Source organism: Mastomys coucha, unplaced genomic scaffold (genome assembly GCF_008632895.1).
Source record: "Mastomys coucha isolate ucsf_1 unplaced genomic scaffold, UCSF_Mcou_1 pScaffold16, whole genome shotgun sequence".
Taxonomy (NCBI): domain Eukaryota; kingdom Metazoa; phylum Chordata; class Mammalia; order Rodentia; family Muridae; genus Mastomys; species Mastomys coucha.
In genome coordinates, this window is record NW_022196898.1 from 61,813,522 (window position 1) to 61,840,180 (window position 26,659).

The 26,659-nt window shown below is 35.2% G+C and overlaps 1 protein-coding gene across 1 annotated transcript in view; it reads left to right on the forward strand.

Moving 5' to 3' along the window:
* The window catches only part of Col11a1 (collagen type XI alpha 1 chain), a 189,704-nt gene that overhangs the window by 91,133 nt on the left and 71,912 nt on the right, over positions 1-26,659 (forward strand). Inside the window, exons 25-35 of the mRNA XM_031375242.1 lie at positions 5,398-5,451; positions 7,775-7,819; positions 8,198-8,251; positions 8,332-8,376; positions 13,952-14,005; positions 16,071-16,178; positions 19,069-19,122; positions 25,269-25,322; positions 25,447-25,491; positions 25,600-25,653; positions 25,774-25,818. Of these exons, the coding sequence (XP_031231102.1) occupies positions 5,398-5,451; positions 7,775-7,819; positions 8,198-8,251; positions 8,332-8,376; positions 13,952-14,005; positions 16,071-16,178; positions 19,069-19,122; positions 25,269-25,322; positions 25,447-25,491; positions 25,600-25,653; positions 25,774-25,818 (612 nt within the window). The remainder of the gene's footprint in view (positions 1-5,397; positions 5,452-7,774; positions 7,820-8,197; positions 8,252-8,331; positions 8,377-13,951; positions 14,006-16,070; positions 16,179-19,068; positions 19,123-25,268; positions 25,323-25,446; positions 25,492-25,599; positions 25,654-25,773; positions 25,819-26,659) is intronic.

Genomic DNA, 26,659 nt, shown 5'->3' on the forward strand with positions numbered 1-26,659 from the left:
TAAGTTGTTTGAATGTCTCGAATGTTATCATAATCACTGGTAAGCTACTTGACAGCGCAGGTAAAGTCTAGCCTTTTGGATAAGGCATTTCCATACTTTCCCTACAGATTATCAAAGTCATATAGTAACCTGAATTAAAACCAAAGTTGGATAGAATTTATTTCAAGATTGGATAAAATTTATTTAAAGATTGGATAGAATTAATTTAAAGATTGGATAGAATTTATTTAAACATCTTTAAGGTGTAACTTTCAAAAGTATAATGTTTCAACTTAGATTGCTGGTAAAATTATCAATAATGATAATTTCGGTAACTAATTGAGATGACTGATTTTCTCCTTATTTTGGTTCATCTTTACTTTCTCCTTATTTAAAATCTTTAATTGACTCGAAGTCTGTAAACTTTGAGCTTCTTTACTGTTAGAATTAGGCATTCAGAACGGAAGCTGTGAAAGTGCACATTAAGTGTACTTTTAATATCCAATATGTTTTATGCACTTATCTATCATCCATAATAAGATATCCATGACAGAATTATAACTAAAATAAACAGTATAATCTTTGTGTGTGATTCACTATGGTGTGCGATGATTTGATTTACTTTGAAGTATTTTTTTTCCAGTACAGACATTTATAAAACATAATTAAACTCTATTGTTTGTAAATAATAAACTTTCTTCTTTGTATGAGTGTTTTTCTTGTATAATTGTCTGTGCACCTCATGTGTGCAAGCCTGTGGAGACCATAAAAGGGCATCAGATCCTCTGGAAAGGCAGTTACAGGTCGTGTGTTGCCATGTGTGCCTGGGAATTGAAACCAGGTCATCTGGAAGAGCAACCAATGCTTTTAACCATGGAGTCATTTCTCCAGCACAGAAAATTTATACTCCTTTATTATAATTACATTTGCTTTCAATAAAACTCATTGCATGATCTCCTTAAAGGGTGCTTTTAACTTTTCACTGGCCCATTTTGGTGTAGGTGACAAATAATATTCTTGTAACTAACTCAGTGTCTGGATGACAGCAAGAATAAATTGTGCACTTAAAGGGATTCCCCTGGTTTCCTTTGAGAGATTCCCCAAGTAGTACTTCCTTTTCACCTTGATTACAGTACAATCAGCAGCTGACTCTTTGTAGTATTTTTTTTTCTGAATTTTGTGAATTTCAGTGAGAAATTCTGGTTCTTCTGAGAAAAATCAATACATTTACTCATGTATAATTTACATATTATAACGTTCAGTTGTATAGCTTAACATGAGACAGTGGTTTTTTAGTAAATTTACAGAGTTGTACAAACACTTAATTTTAAGAATATTTATACCACCCTAGGAAGGCTTTCCATCCTACAATATTAATCAAAAGTCTCTTTGCTTTCTCTCTGTACACTTTCAGTCTACCTGAATATTTTATAGTAATGAAATGATGTTTTAAAGCATAAGTTTCTTCATAGCACTGAGTATATGGCCTTTGTGCTTATTTTTCATTTTATAATGTTTTAGGGACTTACCCAAGTGAGAGAAATTAAGCTATAATCTGAACCTTTTTTGTATTTAGTGTTACATTCTGAATTCTGTCTATTTACTCATCAGTTGATGGTCATTTGAGTAGCTTCTACATCTTAGCCATTTTCCATAAATGTAGTATCATGAATATTTGCAAGAAAATGTTTGCATAGACATAGGCCTAAACTCAATCATTGTACATAGTTAAAAGTAATAGATTATATAGTAAGCACAAATATACTGGTTTTTGAACTTTTTAAACTGTCAAGTGGTTGAACAATTTATTTTTATTTCCATCAGTGATATAATACATGGAAATACTAGTTTTTCCATATCCTCTTAATACTTGTTTCTCTTGTTTTTTGATCACTCCCATTGATGTTCCAAATTCTTTTCATCATTCTCTTAATTAGCATTTCCTGAACTTGGCATCTTTTGTTTGTGATTGATTATTAATTTTCACAATTCTCTCTCTCTCTCTCTCTCTCTCTCTCTCTCTCTCTCTCTCTCTCTCTCTCTTTCTCTCTTTCTCTCTCTCTCTCTCTCTCTCTCTCTCTCTCTCTCTCTCTCTTTACTTTTTTTTTTTTTTTGAGACAGGGTTTCTCTGTATAGCCCTGGCTGTCCTGGAACTCACTCTGTAGACCAGGCTGGCCTCAAACTCAGAAATCTGCCTGCCTCTGCCTCCCAAGTGCTGGGATTAAAGGCATGAGCCACCACCTCCCAGCTCTCTTTACTTTTTATCAAGGGTTCACCGTGTCAGCTTCTCTGACTTGAAACTCTTTGTGGTCCAGGTTGGCTTGTAACTCACTGGGGCCTGCCTGCTTCCATCTCCTTAGTGTTGAGAATAAAGATGTGCACCACCACATTTGACTAGTCCCCTACTTCCTTTCTTTAAGGACTATTGAAGTTCATTATTGATGGGGATGATTGTATCATGCAGTATATTGATGGTGTTGAAAAATACATCATGTGTATATGGTCTGTACTTAATATCTTGCCTATATCAAGTAGTGGATATTTTGTTTACTTAAGCTTTGTAAATAATATTTCTTCTATAATTTAATATTTATTATCATATTGGAATTAGATATTTTAATATCTACAAACTTTCATATAGTCATTTTCATTATATTTCTAATAAAGGTTACTAGTGGTTTCCAATGATAAACTACCTCTGTAATTCATTCTGACATTTTTGAAAAGGGGAGCATTTCCTGTGATTTAATTTGTGAGTTTAGAGTTCATATTACTCACATGTTAATTGATTTACAGAAAACAAATGATGAGACTCTGTGAGCTCAGTGAGACATACCAAGACACAAAGTAAATGCCTATTAAAGATAGTGACTTTGAAAACTTGAATGGCTATCGATATGCATACAGACTATGACTATGTCACATGTCACAAAATAACAGATGTTTATATTTCCTGGAACTCACTCAGACGAAGTGGATCATGCATACAAATTGCTTAACATAGTGCATAGAAACACTTCATAAATTTTAACTTTTGTTAAAATACGGAACATATGACAGTCATCCGTCTTTATTCCCACCTCACTAGGGAAAGCATGGGGAGTTAAAAAGGCAGATAAAACATTTTGTTGTCATAAAACCTCCATTCAAAAGGAGATGGATTAAATTCAGTTTTATTTAAAAATCATCTTATTTTGGCAGAGTTTTAACATTTCTTGTCTTAAATATATATCAACAGCAGAGGTCCATGTAACATAGTGTGCCAAACCATCGGCACCTCTACTTGCAACAATAATGCAGGGACTCATTCTAGGTTGGTGCACTTCATTTGTTTTGAAGAAACAAGGCCAGTACCTTGAAAATAAAGAGTAATTTAAATGGCAGGCAAAATACTGCAATTAAATATTCAGTGGCTTAAGGTAATGACTGTGGAATGGAATAGAATTGAAAACTTTAAGGTTTTCCAAAAGGATGCAAGCAGTATATGAACGACATTTTCAAAAGGTGATTTTCCCCTGCTTTTTGTTACACGTGATTTAATTGGTGCTTTCCAGTGAGCATGGGGTGCAATGTTCATGTTAATACCCGCCAACAATGGAAATGCTGTGAACTGTCAAGATTCGGACTTGCTGCAGACAACCCTTCTCCTCTGTCAGCTCTTCTCAGGTCCTGGCAGGTGAAATAGACTGCAAGCTATACTGCCCTGGGCTTCCTAAATTTAACATCCCCATTAGAACATCTAAGTTTCTCTTAAGAAAGGGTTTCCTTGCAGCATCTTTCTTTTCTTTCCTTTTTTCTTATTTTTTTATTAGTTGTCATTATATTTTTATTAGATATTTTCTTTATTTACATTTCAAATAATATCTCCTTTCCCAGTTTCCCCTCTGGGAAAAAAAACCCTGTTCCTTCCCCCCCCCACCCCCTCCACCTTCCCCCCACCCCCGCTCACCAACCCACATTCTCACGCTTCCTGGCCCTGGCATTCCCCTACACTGAGGCATAGAACTTTCACAGGACCAAGGGCCTTTCTTCCCATTGATGACCGACTAGGCCATCCTCTGCCACATATTCAGCTGGAGCCATGAGTCCCACCATGTGTACTCTTTGCTTAGTGGTTTAGTCCCTCAGAGCTCTAGCTATCTCCTGAGAGATTCTGACAGTACCAGACTAATACAGAAGTAGAGGCTCACAGCCATCCATTAGACTGAGCACAGGGTCCCATTGAAGGAGCTAGAGAAAGGACCCAAGGAGCCGAAGGGTTTGCAGCCCCTTAGGACGAACAACAATATGAACTAACCAGTCCTCTCAGAGCATCTTTCTTTCCAGTGTTCTACATGTAGGATTGATGAGGTGACATGAAATCGGAAACACTGAGTAGTTAAGAAAGAACCAGAGTGATCCACTAAGCAGTTACATTTTAGTCTCTTGTTAGATGCCTATTAGTTTATGCACCTTTTATATCAAAATAGATGTGTGTTTAACAGGTCCTACTAAGTCATCCAGGACCTTATATTTACTAGAAGAGTTTAAGCATGTGGTTATCCATCATTAGAACTCTGACTGTATCTGTTTGTTAATAACTGAACAGTCTAAGAAATATGTGCACTCTATGACAAGCATATGGGCAAATCTAGATGACGTAAGTCAGTACGGTGATGCAGCAGCATCTTGTCGAACTTGTGAGATGTAAATAAGATGGGTATGGGCTGACAAAATGAAAACTGTTTTAGAGTAAACTTATTCTTCATTAAGTAGAAGTCACATAATAAATATATTAATTGTTAATGAATTCATTTATCACCATAATCAAGAGTCAAATGGTATATATAGCTGTGCATGAAATGTTTTTATACAACCAACAACACATTCATTTGGTTACATTACTACAAATACTCGAGGAATAATTGTCTCCTCTGATATTAAGAGGATAACATTAGGAATATTGTGTCTTTCTTTTAATCTTATGGTACCCCCATTGCATATCTGGTCTATAATATCCAAAGCATTCAGTAGAGCTCATCCTGATATAATGTTGTCAATGTGATTTTCCAAAGCTTTACTCTAAGGCTTAACTCACTGTTATGAATGAATCCGTTTCTGACCTGTATTATTTGTGTTTTTCTTCTGTTAGTGACAGTTTACTGTATCACTTAAAAACTAACTTGTCAACTTTAATAATGAAACATTTAAAACAATCAAGCTGACTAAATATAACATATTTTGATATCGGTTAAGTTCAAATTCATTTGTCTTTATGTGCTATGGTTTTCATTATTAAATATTTATGATACTTATTGAGCACTTACGGATGAAAGACACCCTCTTAAGTTCTTGCTGTTATTAGTGTTGTATTGATATCCAACATGGAGAACTTTTTATATTTTTCTTTCTTTTAAATCATATTCTCCTTTTGATTAGGGTCCACAAGGAAAACCAGGGCTTGCGGGACTTCCTGGTGCTGATGGACCTCCTGTAAGTCAAAGCTGTCTGTGTTGTCATAGACATTTCCATGAGCAATCTTAAAAAAATAACTTTGACATTTGTCTTATAAATAATTATGTATAGGTAGTAATAAAAGTGAACTGATTCAGTAACTAAACATTGGTTTCTTTAGAATACAATACCACTTCTATAAAGAAATATATGGCCCATTTGTTGAGAACTTCAATAAGATCGCAATAGCCTCTATATGAATAACCCATATGCTGCCTAGCAGAACCTGACAAAATCCCTACCTTCTAATTCCACATGTTCTTTTCTGACATTTGTTCCAGCCAGCTTGTATTTTCAGTGTCTATTACTTCTTAGTGTCTGTTACTTTTCATAGAAAACATGAGTTCATCCGCTTTTTTAACTTGCTTCTCAGAGGCTTTCTGTCTTAAGATGTCGATTAATAAAACCCCATGACCTACAACATCCTGGGGAGGAAGGGAGTGTTTAGTTCCAGGTAATTATCTATCACTGAGAAAAGTCTGGACAGGAAGTTAATCAGGGTAGGAACATAGGGAGGAACTAATGCAGTGGCCATGGAGGAGTGCTGAGTCGGTCTTGTCCTTCTTGACTTGCTGGGCCTGCTTCCTGATAGCCCCAGGACCACATGTCCCAGCTAGGTACCATACAAAATGGGCTTGGTCCTCCCAGTCACTATAAGAAGACAGTTCATAGGATTGTTTTAGGTGAGTCTGGTTGAGCCATTTTCTCAATTGAGATTCCCCTCTTATCAAATGACTCTAATTTGTGTAATTGAACATAAATTTAGACAGCAGAGAGGCCAAGTGAATGTACACAGCAGTCATTGTGTTCTTCTTATACTGTCTATGAAAATTCTTCAGGCTATAGGGGCCTTCCTCCTCCTCTGGAAATACAGAAACATCTGTTATTTACATTTTTTCACAGATAATATAATGTCTGTCTTCATTTTAAAATTATTATTTATGTTGTTTCTTCAAACTACTTACTTAGTCTAGTGACAAGCAAGATATAAGATTTCTTTTCTGTTTCTACCTGTGGTTATAGAATGTATTTTTGGCCTAACAGTACATTTTTTTATCAATGACATCTGAATATCATAATAATATGGTTAGTATCTTTAATTTTTCTATATATTTCCATCACATATCCTTACTGACTTTTGAGGATGCTTTTGTTTGCATAAAGAATATAAACCAAATGTAATTTGCTTTGTGTAAGATCTTGAGATTGAATTGTTAATAGCAGGATGTATTAATTCATATTCTTTCTCTGAAGTCTCTGAAAAAGATTCCACATTTAATGAAACACACACCCATCAAATATAATGTTTTCCTCTAACAGTTTTCAATGTTATTAAAAGCTATGATACTTGTACATTTTTTAATAATCTTTTCAAATAACTCATATGATTGTTAGGGTTCAGGAATTGCCCTGCAAACCACATGAACACTGATCTAAGTCAGACCTGGATAGTTTATTGAGAATATGCCCCAAGACTTGTTGACCAGGGATGGCAGGTCTTGATTCAGGAACTGAACCGTGACATTGAGTTAAGATCCTACAGGGTTTTAAAGCCAAAATCCACAAATATCTGTGTCAAGTTATTTCACCAATCAGGATTTTGGGATAGAAGGTTTCCATAGGAACATGTCTTTGTTGCACACTTATCCTGTTTCCATTGGTTGTGGTATTCAACTGTGTCAGAGAACTTGCCTTGTCTCATATTCATGCTCCAATTTGTAAAGAGGATGGGACTTGTCTCACATTCATGTCTTAATATGCCAACCAGGATGTCAGTTATCCAGTCAATGTCTCTTTTTGCCAAGTAGAATATCAGTTCCTAGGGAGGTCTTGGTAACTTAAACTTTACTAGACCACAATTCAAAATGGAAATCTTATTCCAAATAGCTTTTTATATTGTTGTAGGAGTCTGTTTTGTTGGGCTCCATCCCAGGGTCAGCTGAGACCATAAAAGCTTATACATAGGTGCTAGAATAACTGTTGGATGGTTGGTTTGGGTCTAAGCTTACTGTGGGTAACCACACAAAATAATTCTACTGACCTCTATTACGATTGATTCCTAAGGGCACAGAACATAATAGACTATATAATCAGTCTTGGCATTAGAAAGATTCCTAGTAACAGCAGCAACACATGATAAAGTTTCCTTATAATGGCAGGCTATTCAGGTAACAATTACCTAGGCCTTAACATTCCATTTAGGGCATAAAAATGGTCTGATTTTTTTAAAGGTGGTCAGTTAACAAGGTTAACAGTCACCATTTATATCATGTCTTTACCAGTGTATGTTTGCTCCATGTAGGGTCATCCTGGGAAAGAAGGCCAGTCTGGAGAAAAAGGTGCCCTGGTAGGTTACAGCATATCTATTGAAGGTCCTTTCAAAAATTATGAGTGATTTTGATATAATAAGCAAGTACACCTATGATAGCTAATTTTAATTTTATGATAATAAATTTAGAAAATTGACTGGTATCATTCTTGTTTAAAGAATTTCCATGGTGTCAGATGTATAGCCTACATATTTAGTGTACATAGAATAAATTTTCATAGTTATGATTAATTCTAATTAGAATTACTGAATCTCTGTATACTACTTATGTAAATATTAAACTTTTACCTAGCATTTCCTGAAACCTTTATTTGACAAAACTGCAGTCTACAAATGAGTAGTTTCGCCAATGTATGTTATGTTACATACATTTAAGTCACAATGAATGTTTTACAGGGTCCTCCTGGTCCTCAGGGGCCTGTTGGTTATCCCGGTCCCCGTGGAGTAAAGGTAAGTGCTAAATTATTCGCACACTATTTCATTTTGAGGTGAACTGTTGTTGTCCCTAATGTAGCTATTTTGTCCCATAGGGAGCAGATGGTGTCAGAGGTCTCAAGGGCTCTAAAGGCGAAAAGGTAAAATATGATTTTACGTAATTTTAATTTTTAAGCATCCAGTGTATAAAAATTAAAGTATAATCAGTGAGGTTTTTTGTTTGTTTCTTAAAATACATAGAGCAATTACTTATAAGCCAGACATTGTGAGTATACGTGTATCTCAGGATCCATAAAAAGGAATTTGGTGTCCCAGAGTGAGAGCTAAGTTGTAGCACAGACAGCAGAAAATGTCACCAGTGTGCTCCGAATCCTTTTAAATTACATGTGTATGACTTTATTACATCTCAAGTTTGTTAGTCTGCACGGGTTGGTATGGGCCTGTATCTCTCTGCTGATGCCTGGGGCTCTCTGTTGCTGAGGCCTGGAGCTGCACAGTGAGTTAGTTAAAAGGAGGCAATGCATAATCTTGAGATATTTTATTATAGGAAAGAGAAAACAGGCTGGCCATGTAGAGAGAAAGAAAGGAGAGAAAGGAGAGAAGAAAAGGGGAGAGAGAGAGCGAGAGAAAGGAGAGGAAGAAAGCAAAAGAGCAAGAGAGGAGAGCAAGAGAGAGAACAAAGAGTAAGAGAGGAAGAAAGGAAGCAAGAGAGAGCAAAGAGCAGGAAAGAGAGGAAGAAGGCAAGAGAGAGAACAAAGCATGAGAGAGAGGAAGAAGGCAAGAGGGGGGCATGGCTATCTGCGGCACGGGCCATGCCTGGCTGTGGTCAGATGACTGAGGGTAGGGTCTTGTTAGAATGCTGGGAGCTTGGGGCATTGTCTACCTGACAGAGTCCACGTCTCCTCCTGGGGCAGTTGTGAGAGGTTGTGACTGAAACAGGAGCCAAGGTCCCAAGAGTCATGGCAGAAAACACCTTATGTCCCTTGCAGGCAGAGATATTGCCAACTGGGTCACTGGAGTTTAGACCTACTACTCGACTGAGCTCAGATTGTCTGAACAGACCACAGCCCTACAGATTGGCTATGACACATGGACAATATTCAGTTATATCATAAAAGAATTCATTTTGTCTCTAGTAGACCCCCTCCCCCAAATTCATAAACTGAAATAATTAGAAAACATAAAAACCACCCTACGCACCTGTGTGTGTGTGTGTCCATGTGTGTGTGTGTGTGTGTGTGTGTGTGTGTGTGTGTATGTGTGTGTGACTGGAAAACTATGTCAATCATTACAAGTTCAAATTAGAATCAACATTCTGGACTCTGACTCGAATGTCATCTAGAATAAATGTCAAATGTCAAACTATTTTTTTTTTTTTACATTTTTATACATTATCTTTAAATCTAAATTTGTAAATGCTCTACCTTTAATCCTACCTAGGATGACAAACAAATGAGTTATTCTTCATCCCAAGTTTGAGGATTTTAGGTTAATGAATTAAGATTTTAAAAATAGAATCATTCCTATTTGTGTTATATTGCAATGAATTTTAAGATAATGTTTTCTCTTTAAAATATGAAAGTAGTAGGTTACATAGCCCAAAATAGATTAAGAAGAGATGGAAAGACTGTCATAGGGTAATGTAGCCGCCCAAAATAGATCAAGAAGAGATGGAGAGACCGTCGTAGGGTAATGTAGCATCTCTGGCAGAAGCTTCTCTAGAACACTACTACAAAGAACCCGAGTCATCAAAACTTCAACAACCCCAAAGTAAATAGAAACATTCTCCATATTCTGTAGGGTTATCAAATGGTGAAAGATGGAGTTAGTACACAGCCATTATAATTCTCCAGGCTTTTGATTTCATATGTGTCCCTACATCTCCTGGCATAGCTAAAAGAACAAATAACAAAAACAAAACAAAACAAAACAAAAACCCTAAACATATAGGTGAATTATTTTGCAGCTCTAACCAAATTCAATATGATCTTTATGTATTCCTAAAATTAATATTTGTTAATTTTAGGTCCTGAAATCTCATAACTTGGCATGTTATTTGTTTAGTAATGGTGATCAATGATATGCCTAAAGAAACTGCATCCTGAATTTTTCAGTAATTAGAATTATTTAGAAGGATGTCAGAATAACTTTTCTTGGTTTCTTTTCCAAAAACAAACTTGAGTAAATATATAAATTGAAGCAAACCAAAATAAAAACAAACCAACTAACTAGGATTGTTCAAAACAATCCCCACAACTTTTACTGATTCTTAGACACAGCACACAGCTTTCTGTAAACTGAACTTGGCAACTCTGTAATTACCTTTGTCTCAGGGGAGACAGCAAAGACAGAAATGGATAGGCAGTGAATGGCCAATTTCAGCTCTAAAACGTCTTCCATCGCTCCCGGGGCATTCAATACCCAGAACAGCCTGCTCTTTAAAAGGCCATGTTGTCACTGGAGTCTTGAAAGCATCATGGTTTACTCCTGAGGAAAAAGTCTGCAGATGCTCAATTTAGGCATGCTGTAGGAAGTTGTCACCATTCCCAGGTTTAGTCTTTGCATTTCCCTGCACCAGAATATCTGATGCAACCATTCAAGGTCCTCAAACTTGTACAGTAGCTAAGTCCTCTTTTCTTTTAAAGCTAAATATCAGTTCATCACATATATCAGCTATTTTTGTCTGTCCATTAGTATACTAATGCTTTCTTTGATTACTAGTATTTTTGCTATTATGCCCACAGCTATAGGTGAATAAATACATGCTCTAGATCCTATATCCATTCATCTTATACATATTCAGAACTAAAATTTTCACTTTAATTTATAATTTTGTAGTCCATCCACTTTATGTTTTCCCTTACAGCACACAAAATTCCAGATAGCTTTAAATTCTCATCAACACAGACCTTGTTCCCTTATGCTTAGCAGTAATCATCCCAGTAGGTTTTATTTGCATTTTCCTAATTATTAAAGATGTTGAGTATTGATGATGATCATTCTTTAGTGTACTTATGGGTTTTTTATATTTGTTTTCTCATATTTTGTGAGTTGCCTCTTTATTCTGCCTTCATTGTCTTTTGAGAAACACTAAAAATGACTACAACAGCAAACAACAACAGCAAAACCAAGGATGAAATAATGAAAAGGTTTTGTTTGAAGCCATAATTTCATTAGTTTCAGTCAATCATGGTGGGGAAGCTATGGTAGATAGGAGTCGATTGTGCAGTGCAGACATGGAAGAAACTCGACGCTGATTTCAATGCTCAAATGCTGCCTTAGTGAACTCCTGCCCAAGTGGCCACAGCATCTGAATGCCCACAGTATTCAAAACAAAAAGAACAAACATTCAGAACATGAGGCTTTTGTTCACATTTCTTGTAGTCTTTATAGTTGAAATGATGAAATTTTCTTGGCCTTTATATAATTTATAAATTGCCAACTGAAACTTGAATATTTCTCCATTTATTCACTTAGTGCTTATTGGATATCTTGGTTCTTAAGTTGTCAGAGATATTTAAAATGGGTCTATTGGCTAATTAGGAATGATTATTGGTTCTATCACATAGTAGAAACAATGGTCTATTGTGATTAAGTGCCAAAGGCATATTTTTGTCATGATGGATATCTACTTTGGAGCACACACAAAGTAAAACTTAATTTTGTGAGGTAAATTTAATTCAAGGAGAATATCAAAGCAGAATTATGAGTTGAGTCTTCAGTTAAAAACATGACTGGGTTAGAATACAAAGGAGTGACCCCCAGGTGTGGCATGGTACAATAACTCTAAACCCAGTCTTTGGAACTCAACCCCAGGACTTGGATGGCAATAGAAAGACGGTTAAGTTAAATGGCAGAAGAAATGATTAAAGGTTAAATCATGGCGTGTGCAGGGGCTAACTTACATTTATCACTGAAATATTTTTTCTTATTTTTATTTTATTGTTAATTTAGAAGCCTCCTTATTTCCTTTTGTTTTTAATTTTGTTTTATTTTTTTTTCTTATATAATATACCCTGGTCATACTTTCTCCTTCCTCCATTTCTCCCAGTTCTTCTTTATCTTCCCTCTTCTCCAATTCCACTCCTCCTGTTTCACTTTGGAAAAGAACAGACCTATCATAGATATCAACTGAACATGTCATAACAAGTTACAATAAGAGGAACCAAAACCATCAAAACAAGGCTGGCTGAGGCAACCCAGTAGGAGTGAAAGGGTTCCAATAGCAGGCAAAATAGACAAAGACACACCTAATTCCACTGTTAGGAAGTATTTTGAAATTAAAATAGAGTGATAATTTTTGTATATATTTAAAATATCATTTTATATATGTGTAAATGTGTATATATATTCATGTAATAATTAATAAAAAAGATACCAAGAACTTGAAAGAGACAAGGAGGGGTATATGTGAAGATTTGGAGGAAGGAAATAGAAAAGGGAAATAAATTATTATAATATGATCTCAGAAATAAAAGAAATATCCAAAAAGAGAGGATAAAACATTGAATAGATAGGGGAGGTTCTGTGTCTGGGAGGTCTTGGGAAAGGGAATAAATATGGCCTAAATTCATTGTACAAAATTTTCAGAGAACTATTAAAACTGTGTGGTGTTCTGTCTTTATCTATTGTTGGTACCAGAAAAAATATCTTCAAATTGCTTTACATGACTTTTAACACAATAAGTTTCTATTTAAAATATTATGAAAATGCACATCACTTTGTTTTCCTTGAAATTAAAGAAGCAGTAAATCTAACTCTGAAACTTTCAATTTCCAGATGAAAAGCAGAAAATTTGACTATTTCTGTAGTCAAACTGTCTCTTCTATCTGCAAAAAGATGCTTATATACAGCATCATTTTTCTGAGCAAGGGATGGTAAAATTGTTAATCTCTATATGTAAGGGGAAGTTGAGACACAAGATATTTATTAAATGCAAATTATATAAACCATGAATATTCTTTCTTCTTTTATTATATTTTATTGTTTAAAATATTTTTTAAATTTAAATATACTTTGACCATATTCTTTTGTTCCCACAAGTCCTTTCAGATCCTCTCCTCCTTCCTACTCTCCTAACTTTAAGTTTTTTCTCAAAATAACAACCCCTATAAAACCAAGAAAACAAAATAAAACAATACCCAAACAGAAAACAAAACAAAACAAGAAAGGTAGCACCGAATTGTAAGTAATAAAAACCACATAGAGCATTATGGAGTCCATTACATGTTGGTCAACTCCTCCTGAACATGAGACTTTCCCCGGAGTGTTTGACATTCCAGTGTCAGTCCATTGGAAAAAACTGAACATCATGAAAATTCCTATGTACAAATGTGTGATTTAGGGCAAAAAACATTTTCTCAAGTTCATTAATTTATGTTAATGAAAGTTATTTGAATATTTACTTTTTGTTTAAATATTTAAAAGAAATGCTAATTTAAAAAGAATAATTATTTTCTCTAAAAGAGAGGGAAGATGTAATGAATATGTATGTGAAAATTCTTTGACATATACTCAATCATTGCAAAAGGATGGTAGGACTCCAGACATAATGAAGTAGTAGGTCAGGGTTGGAATAGAAGAGGCATGGTTTCATGACTGGAGTTTTATATTTCTCAGGAGCATCTTCTAATTATTAATATTCATTTTATATAGGTTTATTTTAGGTGATTCACATTATCAATTAATGTTTTCTTTATTCGTGATATTTTTTAGGGTGAAGATGGCTTTCCAGGATTCAAAGGTGACATGGGTCTTAAAGGTGACAGAGTGAGTAAAAAGAAACTTTAATCTATACATTTTAGCACACTGCATGTTTTAGTTAAGGATTCTAATGCTGATATAACAGACTGTGGTCAAAAGAAACTTAAGGAGAAAAGGGTTTATTTTCCTGACAGTCACAGGGAAAAGTTCATCACTAACAGAAGTTAGAAAAGAAGTGAAACAAGGCAGGAACTTGGAGGCAGGAGCTGATAGAGAGGCCATGAAAGGGTGCCGCTCACTGCCTTCTTAAGAGCTTGGTCAGTTTGCTTTCTTACTGCACCCAGGACTATAGTTCCAGTAGTCCCACAAACCTTCCATATACATTTTCAATAAAGAAAATACACCTAAAAATACACAGATCAATTTGGTGTAGATATTTTCTCAATTGAAGTTCTTTTTCCAGAATGACTGTAGCTTGTTCCAAATCAACATAAACACTAGACAGCACAATGTATACATGTATTTTTTCTTAACATTAAATACATAACACAAAGGTTAAATGACATATCAGAGACAGTTCACTTCAGTTCTTATGTAAAGACTGGACAATATAACGTTTGTAGATGCAGTATAGTGCGAATGTTTTTCTATATGCTATGTTAAATTTTATAGGAGCACACAAATGTATATATGTATGTATGTATGTACACCTAGTGGGTTACTGTCTAATAAAACCATCATATTACAAACACAGATTTAATGGAGAAAGGACTTAAAATCATCTGACTTCTAGTAATTTGACAGCTTTGGGTTAGATGCTAGGTAATTTTATTCAACTACACATTAAATAAATAAATATTCTTTATACATTCTTTTCCTTCAACTTTGCTTTAGTTTTCATTTGGAGACAAAGACTTCCTTTGTAGCTATAGCTAGACTTGCACTCATTATGCTGCCCTGGTTGGTGTCCAACTAACAAAGACCTCTTGCCTCTGCCTTCTGAGTGCTGAGATTAAAGGCATGAACCACCTAGCATGCTTGGCATGCTTTTAAGAAAAGCTATGCTTAATAGAGATTTCAGGTTATATGTACTTAATGCATTTTTGTGTAGAGTTGAAGACATAATTCTGTATTTTGAAATGCTAAACAAGCATTCTTCTACTGAGTTATACAGCCAAAATCATTTTTGGTAGTCTCACCTCGACAATGGATTCATTAAGCTCTAACCTGAATATCACCTATATAAAATTGAGTATCACTGTTTATAGCAGTTTCAAAATAGTATGCTCAAATTAGTAGAAGAAAAGGATGTGGTTTTATTTTAAATTTTGTGTATATATATTATGAACTCTGATACTTGACAGCCATATTGTAAAACTTCCATGCATTTTAAGTTCTATAATTTTCAGACTTGCAAAGTGTAAAATAGGTGTTTTTATACCATTTATATCGATCATGATTTATTTTGATATGGATTGGCTGACTTTTAGCACATTAAATACATTTCAGCAGAGATTTATTTATAATTCTTATAAGTGTGCAATCTATCTGAACAAAGAAAGGGAGTAGGTGGATTTCTGTGAAGTTCAAGAGAAGGCCATACAGAATGGGAGTCATTGGTTCGAAATTCAACTTCTAATGTGTTCATTACAAATTTTAAAAGTCCGAAATGAAGACTTTCATGTTCTAAATGGCAATTTCCAAAACTACTTTCTAATCTTTGTTCTTCATTCTTTATATCTCTCTCCCTCCCTCCCTCCCTTCTTCCCTCTCTTCTTCCCTTTCCCACCTCCTTTCTTCTTCTTTCCCTCCCTTCCCCTTCCTCACTCCTTTCTCCTCTCTCTCTCATCCCAAATATATGAAGCAATATAGTAGTACTATGGTACCAACAAGCTTCCACAACTTTTTGAATATCTGGCCACATTCAGTTATTTATTCAACGATGAAATGTTTGTTGATGTCAAACTATTTCATCCCCTTTCTCAAAGGCAAGCAAGCAAGCAAACAAACAAACAAGACATGAAGCAGCAAACCAAGAGTCAAAAAACCTGATTCTCTAATAGACTAGAAGCACTACCTACATATCTGCAGGTGTCTTAAATGAATATATGATGTTACTTTTGCATTTCAGGGTGAGGTGGGTCAAGTCGGCCCAAGGGGAGAAGATGGCCCTGAAGGCCCCAAAGGCCGTGCAGGCCCAACTGGAGACCCAGGTCCCTCTGGTCAAGCAGGAGAGAAGGTCAGTGGTCATTTATCTTGCAGGTTATTCTCTGTAGAGTGCTCTGGGTCATTATAAACATGTACATTATTCATGCAGTGTTTGTATTCAGTGTACTCAGAGTAATGACAGGGCACTTACTCCTGAGTTGGTCACATTGTTCTTATCCTCATGTTTCAGTTAGGGTTTTATTGCTGTGAAGACTCCATGACTAAGGCAACATGTATAAGGACAATATTTAAATGGGGGTGGCTTGCAAGTTCCAAGTTTATCATCAAGGCAAGAACATGGCAGCATCCATGCAGACATGGGGCTGGAGGAGCTGAGAGTTCCACCTCTCGTTCCAAAAGCAGCTAGGGTGAGGGTCTCAAAGACCAAGCCCACAGTGACATACCTACTCCAACAAGGCTACATCTCCTAATAGTGCCACTCCCTGGGCCAAGCATATACAAACCATCACACCTCCCATGGGCTAATCATGAATAGTTAGTTTTTAAAATGTATCCATATTTGTTTTCGAGTATAAATGTCCTGAAATATTAAGAAAACTGAATGATGGTTTACCTGTTCTGTCAGACCAAACCAAATCAAGTTTGTACCACAATTGAAGTGGGTATTTTCCTTTGTATATGAACACATATTTTCATGGGATATTGGTATAAATTAGATATATACTAAGAAAGTACAAATAGCTTTTCTATCCTGTTTATATAATTCACATGATTTCTATTCTCTGTCAAAATATTTTTCTCCAGCAATAACTAGTTTTCAGTAATTACAGAAATTCTATTCTTCATCATAAAATTGTAATATTTCCACCTGCACACTTTCTGTCTTAGAAGGAAGATGTGTTGGTATTGTGTAGACACTGTGAGGACAATAATGACAGTCTGTCCCACCTGTAATCTCTGATGTGCCAGTTTTACAGGGCTCATGCTTTGGAAACCATTGTCTCTGCTGACCTGATCAGAACTGTGGTATTTAGGCAGTAGTAGAAGAGATTCTAGAAAGCCAAGGCTTGAAGGCTCTTAGATGCTGCCGCTGCTGCTACTGCTTCTTCTTCTTCTTCTTCTTCTTCTTCTTCTTCTTCTTCTTCTTCTTCTTCTTCTTCTTCTTCTTCTTCTTCTTCTTCTTCTTCTTCTTCTTCTTCTTCTTCTTCTTCTTCTTCTTCTTCTTCTTCTTCTTCTTCTTCTTCTTCTTCTCCCTCTTCTATATTTTGATGTTCACTGGTACTTGATCAAGTTTCTTTGATGACCTTCTTCTCTTCTCAGCTCTACCATTATGTAAAAATGGTCTCAGATATTATTGTAAAGCAAGCATTGCCTTATGCTTCCCCACATGAAGCATCTCATTGTTATACCTCTATTTCCTGGCATTTATATCATTATCATCATTTAAAAGAATACAAGTTATCTATCTGAATTCATTTCATAAGAATTCCAAAGTGAATAAGGTTATACAGTCTAATACAGCAATTAATGTAGAATACAGATTGCTTTGTGATCACTAGAGTGTTTCATTTGCCTTGAAATCGGTGGCATAAAATCATGAAATAAGCTAAGGTAGCTTAATATATCCAAGGGGACATCATTAAAAGCAAGCTTCATAGGGCTTGTTTGCATATTCTCCATTTGGGAATTGCTTATCTATGCAGGTTCAGTTGTAACTCATACAACTTTTACTTCAATCTGTGACAAGGTCATATGCCATATTCTTGTCTGATTTTTTTCCAGCAAAACTTTTGTTTATCTTTTAAATGTTTTGCTTATGTTTTAAAATTGCACATATAAATTTGGGCTTGCATTTGCGTCTCCTTTTTTTTTAAATGTTCATTTTAAATAATGATACTGATTGTGCTAAAGTATAAAGAAATTAAGGCAAAAAATCTATATTATTTATTTATGACTTTCTTTTTTTTTCCCCAAGACAAGGTTTCTCTGTATAGCCCTGGCTGTCCTGGAACTCACTCTGTAGACCAGGCTGGCCTCAAACTCAGAGATCCACCTGCCTTTGCCTCCCAAGTGCTGGGATTAAAGGCGTGCACCACCACCACCTGGCTATTTATGATTTTTTTATAAAAAGTGGTGTATAGAACTCCACAAATATTTTAGTCAATTCATTTATTTAGTTTCTTACTTGTAGTTCTTTTTGTCTTTCTTTTTTTTTTTAACTAAAGGAAGAATTATTTGGGGACTAATTTATCAGAAAAACTTGTTACATATTTTTGGAATTAGTTGTAATCTAAATTTGTTTTAACAATTTCAGATTGAGGGATAAATTTATTGAACCCAATATATTGGTATAGTAATATATTCAAGAACCCACTTAGAGGAATAATACTCCATGTAAATTATCATTATTCACTGTGGTTCTTAATACATTCTGAATATATTAACCCATATTTACCTAATATTCATACAAACAAATTGTTTTCTTAAGATTTAATTAGGAGTTATCATATACATTTATATTTTAGATAAAAAATTACCTAACTTGATTTACAGTTAGAATATGATAAAAGAAATAAGTTATCATAAAGATTTATTCTTAATGGTATGAAAGGCTCTGAATTATATTAATTATATTAACTAACTTCAACTCATGCTTAATTAAAAAGCTAGTTTTCATTTATTATGCTTTAAGTTTCACAAGTACATGAGAATTTTCTTCCCCAAGTTACTATCTCTCCAAAGAAGATAAAATAATTTATACAATAGTTCTTAAGTATTTGTAAATCATTGAAAATAAGTACATTTAGCAATTTTATTTTTTCATGAAAATAATGTGAAGTGAACATTTGTATTATTTCAAGTATTCAAATTCTTTGTTCAAATATCCAGAAAATGTCACTGGAACAATTCTATATAGGCTGCTTAATTTTGTTCTTGTGGTTTTTTTTTCGTAATTTTAGGGGAAACTTGGGGTTCCAGGATTGCCAGGATACCCAGGAAGACAAGGTCCAAAGGTAAGATAATTTGAACATTATATGTCTATGTGATTCACAATTAAATTAACAATCTAAACTTAGAAACTTAGTTTCAGATGTGGATAAAAGAAAGAATAAAATACAATTTTCTTCAGTTTAATACTCATCACCACAGTTAAAAAAAAAAAACATAATTACATGTATAATAAAACACACACAACATGCTCACCTGGCATGAGTGTGCTTCAGAGAGCCTTGATTATGTTATGTCTTGGAGGAATTCAGGACACAGGTCATTATGAAAGAAAAGTTTAGTTGGAATAAGGATATATGAAGGAAGAAAAGTAAATTAAACTGTTTTTAGCTATGTAGTAGCTATTTTATGGAAGATAACATTTTATTTTATTTATTTCTATTACCCTTTTGCTTTGAACTATTTAATTCATATTCATTTATTTTCTTGTGAGTGTATGTACATGTGTGCTCACTCCCAAGGCTTATATATGGAGGACAGGGGACAGTTCTCAGGCATCATGTCTTTCTTCCTACTATGTGGGTTCCAGGCATCAAATCTGCTTCTCAGGCTTGGTGAAAAGTGCCCATAACCAATGAACCATGTAGCTAGCTCTGTTCTATTATTTTTAAAATAATTCACTATCTTTTATACCAACATTCATTTCCTAAGAGTTTTGTAATAAATCTTTGGTGAGTTAGAACAATAGAACTTTTCACCATTGCTTTTCTTGAGACCTGAAGTCTGTGATCCAGGTGCAGCTAGAACCATATACTCTCTTAAAACTCTAGGAAAGAAGCTGTCCAGGCCAATTGCAGCTTATGTTACCTTCAGGATGCTCGGGCTTGTGGGTTCATCCTTCCAAGCCTTTCAGTTTTGCATGTTCCTTTTCTTCATCCCTTCTCATCCGTGTCTCCAAAGGACACTTGTCTTTGGATTTAGGAAACATTTGTGTAATCTAGGATTTTGGGGAGATTCTTAACGGATGTACATCTTATTAGATGCTTTACAGTCAATAAAAGTGATGTTACAGGTTTTAGAAATTTTTACTTGCTATAATCTTCTGAGGTGCATCGTGTACTGTTGGGCGCTGTTGGGCGCTGGCCAACACCAGCCACGTAAACTCTGTACATCTGCGCAATGCCAGCCACATAGGCATGTTTACTCTGCACACCTGTGTATGCTTGCCTTTCCTGCTGCACCCTCTCCAAATGGGTGACGCAGTGGTCAGCAGTGTCTGCTGACCCAATCAGGCATCGACACATACACACAATAGGGTTTATAAGCTGACTGCTCCAGAGGGCGGGGTCTTTCTCTCGCTTCAAACTTGGGCGCTCCTAATAAAGTGTGGTTGAGAAGAATTCTGCTGTTGTCGTTGTCCTTCCTGCTGGCAGGTAGTCGCGACAAGGTCCTTTAGGTTTGACCAGGCTGCACCCATAAGGCGTGCCGCTAGGGGCAGTATAAAATGATTTATTTCCTTTGTCTTTATAGTGAAGCAGGGCATAAAGAGGGGCGAAGCGCTAGAGCGCAGCCCATGGCCCATACCGCTCACACTCATACACAGCTGCTGCCTCTTCTAAATCTTGTTCCTTCTCTGAGTCTAATCTTTCCTCTTCTGACTCGCTAGAGATATCTTCAATCAATCTAGGCTCCTTCCTACCTTTGCATTCTCCACGTTCCCCCCTTTTTCATCCCCAGATTCTGACATACTATCCTGGTGCGCAGCAAGCATACGCTGACCTTTCTTTATAATATCTTCACATCTTTTATCCTCTAGGCAGAAATGCACCAGGCACCAAATTGGTTTTGTTCCTGCCTTAAGCTTTCGCTGCTGCGCTTCCCTGTCTATATCCCTACCTAACTTATCCCAACATCTCAAGGTTAGAGACCCTGTGGGCTCAAAACAAGGAGCAATCTTATCTACTTCCTCAAGAAACCCTTTAATAGTTTTATCCGAGACCTTCAAGTCCCGCTGTTTCAGAAATTCTTGTATGGGCTGGAGGAAAGGATTCAAGCGGAAAGGGTTAGAGTGATGATATTTCCCACAGGTGCACTCCCTTCCCAAATGATTCCAGTTAAGACAAAATAGACAAAAACAGACAAACAGCACCCACAACGCTACCATTCCAGCAATTACAAAAGGTTCTATAAAAGGATCCACTCCAATGGTCAGCATGCCGCTACTTTTTTACCAGTACCACCGTTCCTCAGCTGAAGAGTTCTGAATCCACGAAGCTGTAACAAAGATAACACAACACTACAGGATTCTTCTCAACAGCCAATACCACCGCTCCGTGTGTTGAGTTCTGAATCCTCCCAAGGATTTCCTCCTTGCGGGTCCTCTCCGGGGGCCGTAGATGTTGATTCAAGGGTTTCAGCACCACTTGTCGTGACCACCTGCCAGCAGGAAGGACAACGACTACAGCAGGATTCTTCTCAACCACACTTTATTAGGAGCGCCCAAGTTTGAAGCGAGAGAAGGACCCCGCCCTCTGGAGCAGTCGGCTTATAAACCCTATTGTGTGGATGTGTCGATGCCTGATTGGCTCAACTGTACTGCGCAAATTTCAGTTTGTGATATTGAAATATTTATAAACCCTTTAATAATAAAATAACTTTATGATTGTTTATTTTGAAACATGGAATTTTCTTCAGCTTATAAAAAGAGTTATTGACTAGGTTTGATATATTGACTAATTATTTTGATGGCTATAGAATTTATATGTAAACTTTGATTAATTTTTGGATAGTTATTCTTTTATCAAAAGATGGTACCTTGCTCGACAGTCCACGGTTGTGTAGCACACCCAGTCATCCTGATTCAGTTCCAGTCTGCTCAAATTACAGGCGTGTACCATCATACTTAGCGCATTCTTTTAGGTGCATGCACATGAGATGTATCTCTACATTAATATGCTTTCTTAACTTTTGTATTTTATCCACCAAGTATAGCTAGTGTAAGAGATACAGGAAATTCAAATTATGCTAAAGCCTCAAGTATGTGTTAATAAACTTCATAGATAAGCTGTGGGTGGGAAAACTTCCACAACTTGTCAACTGAATACCACTTTTCTATTTTCAGATACAGGGTATATTAGGCTTGCTATGTGATTTCGTAATCATGTTTGTGAAAAGCCATTTACTTCTTACTCAATAAGATGTCGTTTTAAAATGATACAAGAGTCATTTAAATGCTTTTCAGTTTTAAGATGCTAGTCATTTATTTTCCATATTATTCATAATATATTGCTCTGAATCCCATTTATACTCTTCAAATATTAGGAATTCACAACAGTTATTATCTGTAGAGATCCATTTGTTGTCCAAACCAAATCCATAAACTATTTCTATTTTATGTTGTGAATCCTTAATCTGTTCACTAAGATGCATAGCAATCATGATATTCTTTCATTTTGATTTAAAAATTATAGGAAACAGTTGTAATATCATTTGAATGAGCACAACTGTATCTTGCAAGTTTATATGAAATTATGTTGTATCCTGTTTGGCTGGTATCAATTCTTTGATTAGTACTTTCTGAATCTTTACTGTTAAATGCAAGAGCTGACAAAAGGAAAATATTTCTTCTCACAGTGAGATGATGCTTTAACCTCAATGCCTGCACTTCAGGCATTTCAATTTCACACCACTTTTCCTCATAACTCCAATTGTTTGCAATGATGAGGATATTTAACTTCTTATTTAAAACAAAATTGGTAATGGTCACATAAGAGATCAAAGAGGCCATTAAGCTTTTTTTTTTTTAAATATGGAAACTAGTGAAGTTTTAATAGCCATTAGTATTTCATGAAAAAAATCAGCTTTGGCTGCTAAATTTATGTACTTTAATGCCTTTAGTTAAACATCCCAAAGTCTTAAAAACAAAATCAGCTGGGAAGACAAACAAACAAATGTAAATAAAAGATGATAATTGTTTCAGAACTCAAGGCTTATCATAAAGTAGAATATTCTTATTCTTAAATAGTATACAAAATAGTTTTGCAAATTTTTAAATTATTAACAGAATAATTTCAGCACTAACTTGGACCTTGTGTTTTATTTACTGTTTTTGATATTTTAAAGGTAATATTTACATGAATCAGCATTATATACTTTGTTGATAGCACCTTACATTAAAAAATAGGTGGGTTGAAAAATTTTCTGGGTTTACTCACATACTGTGTAAAAGTAATTTAAAGACAAAAATTAATATTAAGAAAATTCTTTAATATTTCATTTGTAAATAGGATTCTGATCAGAGAAGACATATTTGTTTACATATAAAATTTAAGTAATGTGTGTCACCAATATACTAGGTCATAGTTACAGGTTAGACTTTTAATTATACAGCCACTAAGAGAGAGGATTTCAAGTGATTCTGAAGACAAAAAAAAGTCAAGGTTCCACATCCTTTTAAATTGTAATATGCAGTTTTCCTCTCCATTTAAAACTTATTTATTATTTGCTCTCAAGTAAATCATAAGATACCTCTATAGTAAACACAAAACATATTGAAAATCAAATCATACAAGCAATACTCTATCCTCTTTACATCATTATTTGACCTAGTATTAAAAGGCACATCACAATGTTCTTAACTAGCTTGTTTTATATAAAATATTTGCTGCATTCAGAGTTTACCACCTTCTTCAGGGGTGTATAGGTGAATGTTCTTTTGTCTATTCAAACGTCCAGCTTCTAGTTTTCCTCCATCATTAAGTGTGGGTCATTTGTAGAGGCCAGTGGTATGATTTCTAAGTCCATGTCTGAGTGTTTTTCAGTTTCGGAAAGTCTGGAATGCCATTTCAAATTTTTAAAAGCATTATAGTGTAATTCTAATTTATTTTGGCTATTTATCACTTTGGAGACATTATTTCAGGAGACATCTAATGTAAAAAAGTTGGTTTAAAAACACAAAAACAAAGAAATCAAAGAATATTTCTGAACTCCCTTAATACATAGAGATGTATATAAATTATGAAAGCCTGCTAATATCTCAGCTAGGCATTTTATACAATAGTAAATTTCATCAATGCAATGGTTTAAATAAAAACATATTTTTTTGAAACTTCCACCCCACATACACACCATTTTTAAGGTAATGTTTACAAAATTTTGGAAAAGGCTTTAAAATGCTATCTTATTTATTTATTTATTTATTTATTTAATAAAGACATAAACCTGCTTAGATAATGGTGAAAAAAATCTCTGAGAAAAAATTTGAGCATATGCCCAATATGAAATGGAGGGATTTTATTATTGGGATTAATTTCTATTTCACTATTAAAATATAGCGATTTATATCAAGTGCACTTATGAGCTTACTACATTCCTAAACAATCATTTTTTATTATCTAATATTATCACTTTATAGCCCACATTTCTTTATTGATGAATGCTGAACTTTTTTTTCTGATCTTCCACAAACTTCAAAGTATTAAGATGTATTAATAGATCATTGCTCTCCTTGCAACAGCAAAATAGGCTCAGAGTACAAGACATTACCTTGGTTTAGTTGGATGCTGTTGGAAAGCATGAGATCCGAACTAAGGTCTTTGGGATTCCAAACATAGAATGTTATGTCTTCCTTATGTTACCAAGCAAATATGACCACGTTCAAAACCAATTAGAGAATGTAAATAAAGCTTTTCATGTTATGTGATATAATAAAGTTTAAAGTAAAAATAGCTCTATTGAAATTTAACCGGTATTTGTACAAATGTATTAACATTATTTAAAGGCATATTTTAGATTGTTCCTGCACTTTATGAAAATACAATTTTCTTTTAGAGTTGTAAAAATGTATGAACTATTAAAAATAAAATTTATTTTTCAGGAAATATCTTTTAACTTCTATTTAATGATAAGATATGTAGTTTAATCTTTTAGTTTTAAATTTAATACTAAATATTTTTTATCAATTCATGCTTGCAGGCTTTCAGATGTCACTGTAAGTTCACTTTCAAATGCAAGAAGGGACCTTGTGTAGTGACTAAAATACAATTATTTTTAAAGATTGTATTTTTTTTATTATAATCTTTCAAAGCAATTACATGCTTTTTACATAAATACTACCGCCTATGACCAAATCAGTATTTTCCCAAATAAATGGAGCCTGTGGCATGGAGAAGGAAATTATCATATTCATTGATACTTATTTTTCTTCTTTCAGGGATCCACGGGATTTCCTGGATTTCCAGGTGCCAACGGGGAGAAAGGTGCCCGGGTATGGTGCATAAGTATATTGTCCCAAGATGACTAGTGAACATGTCCCTCCTTGAGTCCTTGTTTCTCATCCCCTTTTACTGTGACACACTACACACTGAAATTCTTTGCACTGTCTTTGTCAGGGAATTGCTGGCAAACCAGGCCCCCGGGGACAGCGTGGTCCAACGGTGTGTACTTTGTTTTACTAGAGTGGTTTACCGTTTTGGTGTTAGTTTCCACCTGTTTTTGGATTTCCTTGGCACTGGGTCAGTTTTTTCTTCTTGTCTCTTATGTAGGGTCCTCGAGGTTCCAGAGGCGCCAGAGGTCCCACGGGAAAACCTGGCCCGAAGGTATCATCCGAACTTAGTCTCATTTGTGTTGCAAATCCTTGTAGAGGAAAGAAGCCTGAGTGGCAGAATCATATTAGGCTCTCTTTTCACACTTTCCCTTCTTTCTTCTTTTGTTGCCAGGGTACTTCAGGTGGTGATGGCCCTCCTGGCCCTCCAGGCGAAAGGGTACGTATAGCACAGCCACATAATGCACAGTGAAAATGAGTACTTTAATAAGCATTTAAATTCCGCAAGAGGGTACGTAAGTCTACAGGACACACTCACCTACAGGTTCTTAGTCTTTATAGCTCCTTTCCCCTGGCAGTTTAAAATCTGGCTAGGTGAGGTGCAATCAATTGTTATAGAAATGAGAAAAACAGTATGTATAATTGGCTGGAGGTATAAAATAGAGATGTTCTTTGAAATATATTTTGATGCATATGCTTTCCCCTCCGTTCCATGTTAGTGGTCAATTTGTCTCTGAAGCTGGCAATAGCATTACGTTGGTAAAATGCAAGCACCAAGTAGCCATTAAGTCACGATCAATATGCATTCGAAGCAAGATAAGACATCTATGCCAGTAAATAAAAAAACTATTTAGTAAATTGATTTTCAGTTGATATGAAGCAAAGCCAAATAGAGATGAACAACCAGGACCTTGGTTTGACTGCTTTGGCAAGATAGAACAAGCGTTATTAGAGCAAGATATTTCAAAAGCCAAGACTTTTGAATTTAAAAGTTTATATCACCTCAAAGAGGATTATAATCAGTCTTAGTTTTATTTTTTTATTTTTTCATTTTATTGGTTATTTTATTTATTTACATTTCAAATGTTATTCCCCTTCCCAGTTTCCCCTCTACAAGCCACCATCCCTTCTTGCCTCTGCCACCTCCCCTTCTATGGGACTGCTCCCACAACCCAACCACCCACGCAAGCCTCCCCTACTCACCCACGCTTTCCCCTACTCTTAGTTTATAGAGTGACTTCATGTATTATTAAATTAAGCTTATGTCATTTTTAGATCTT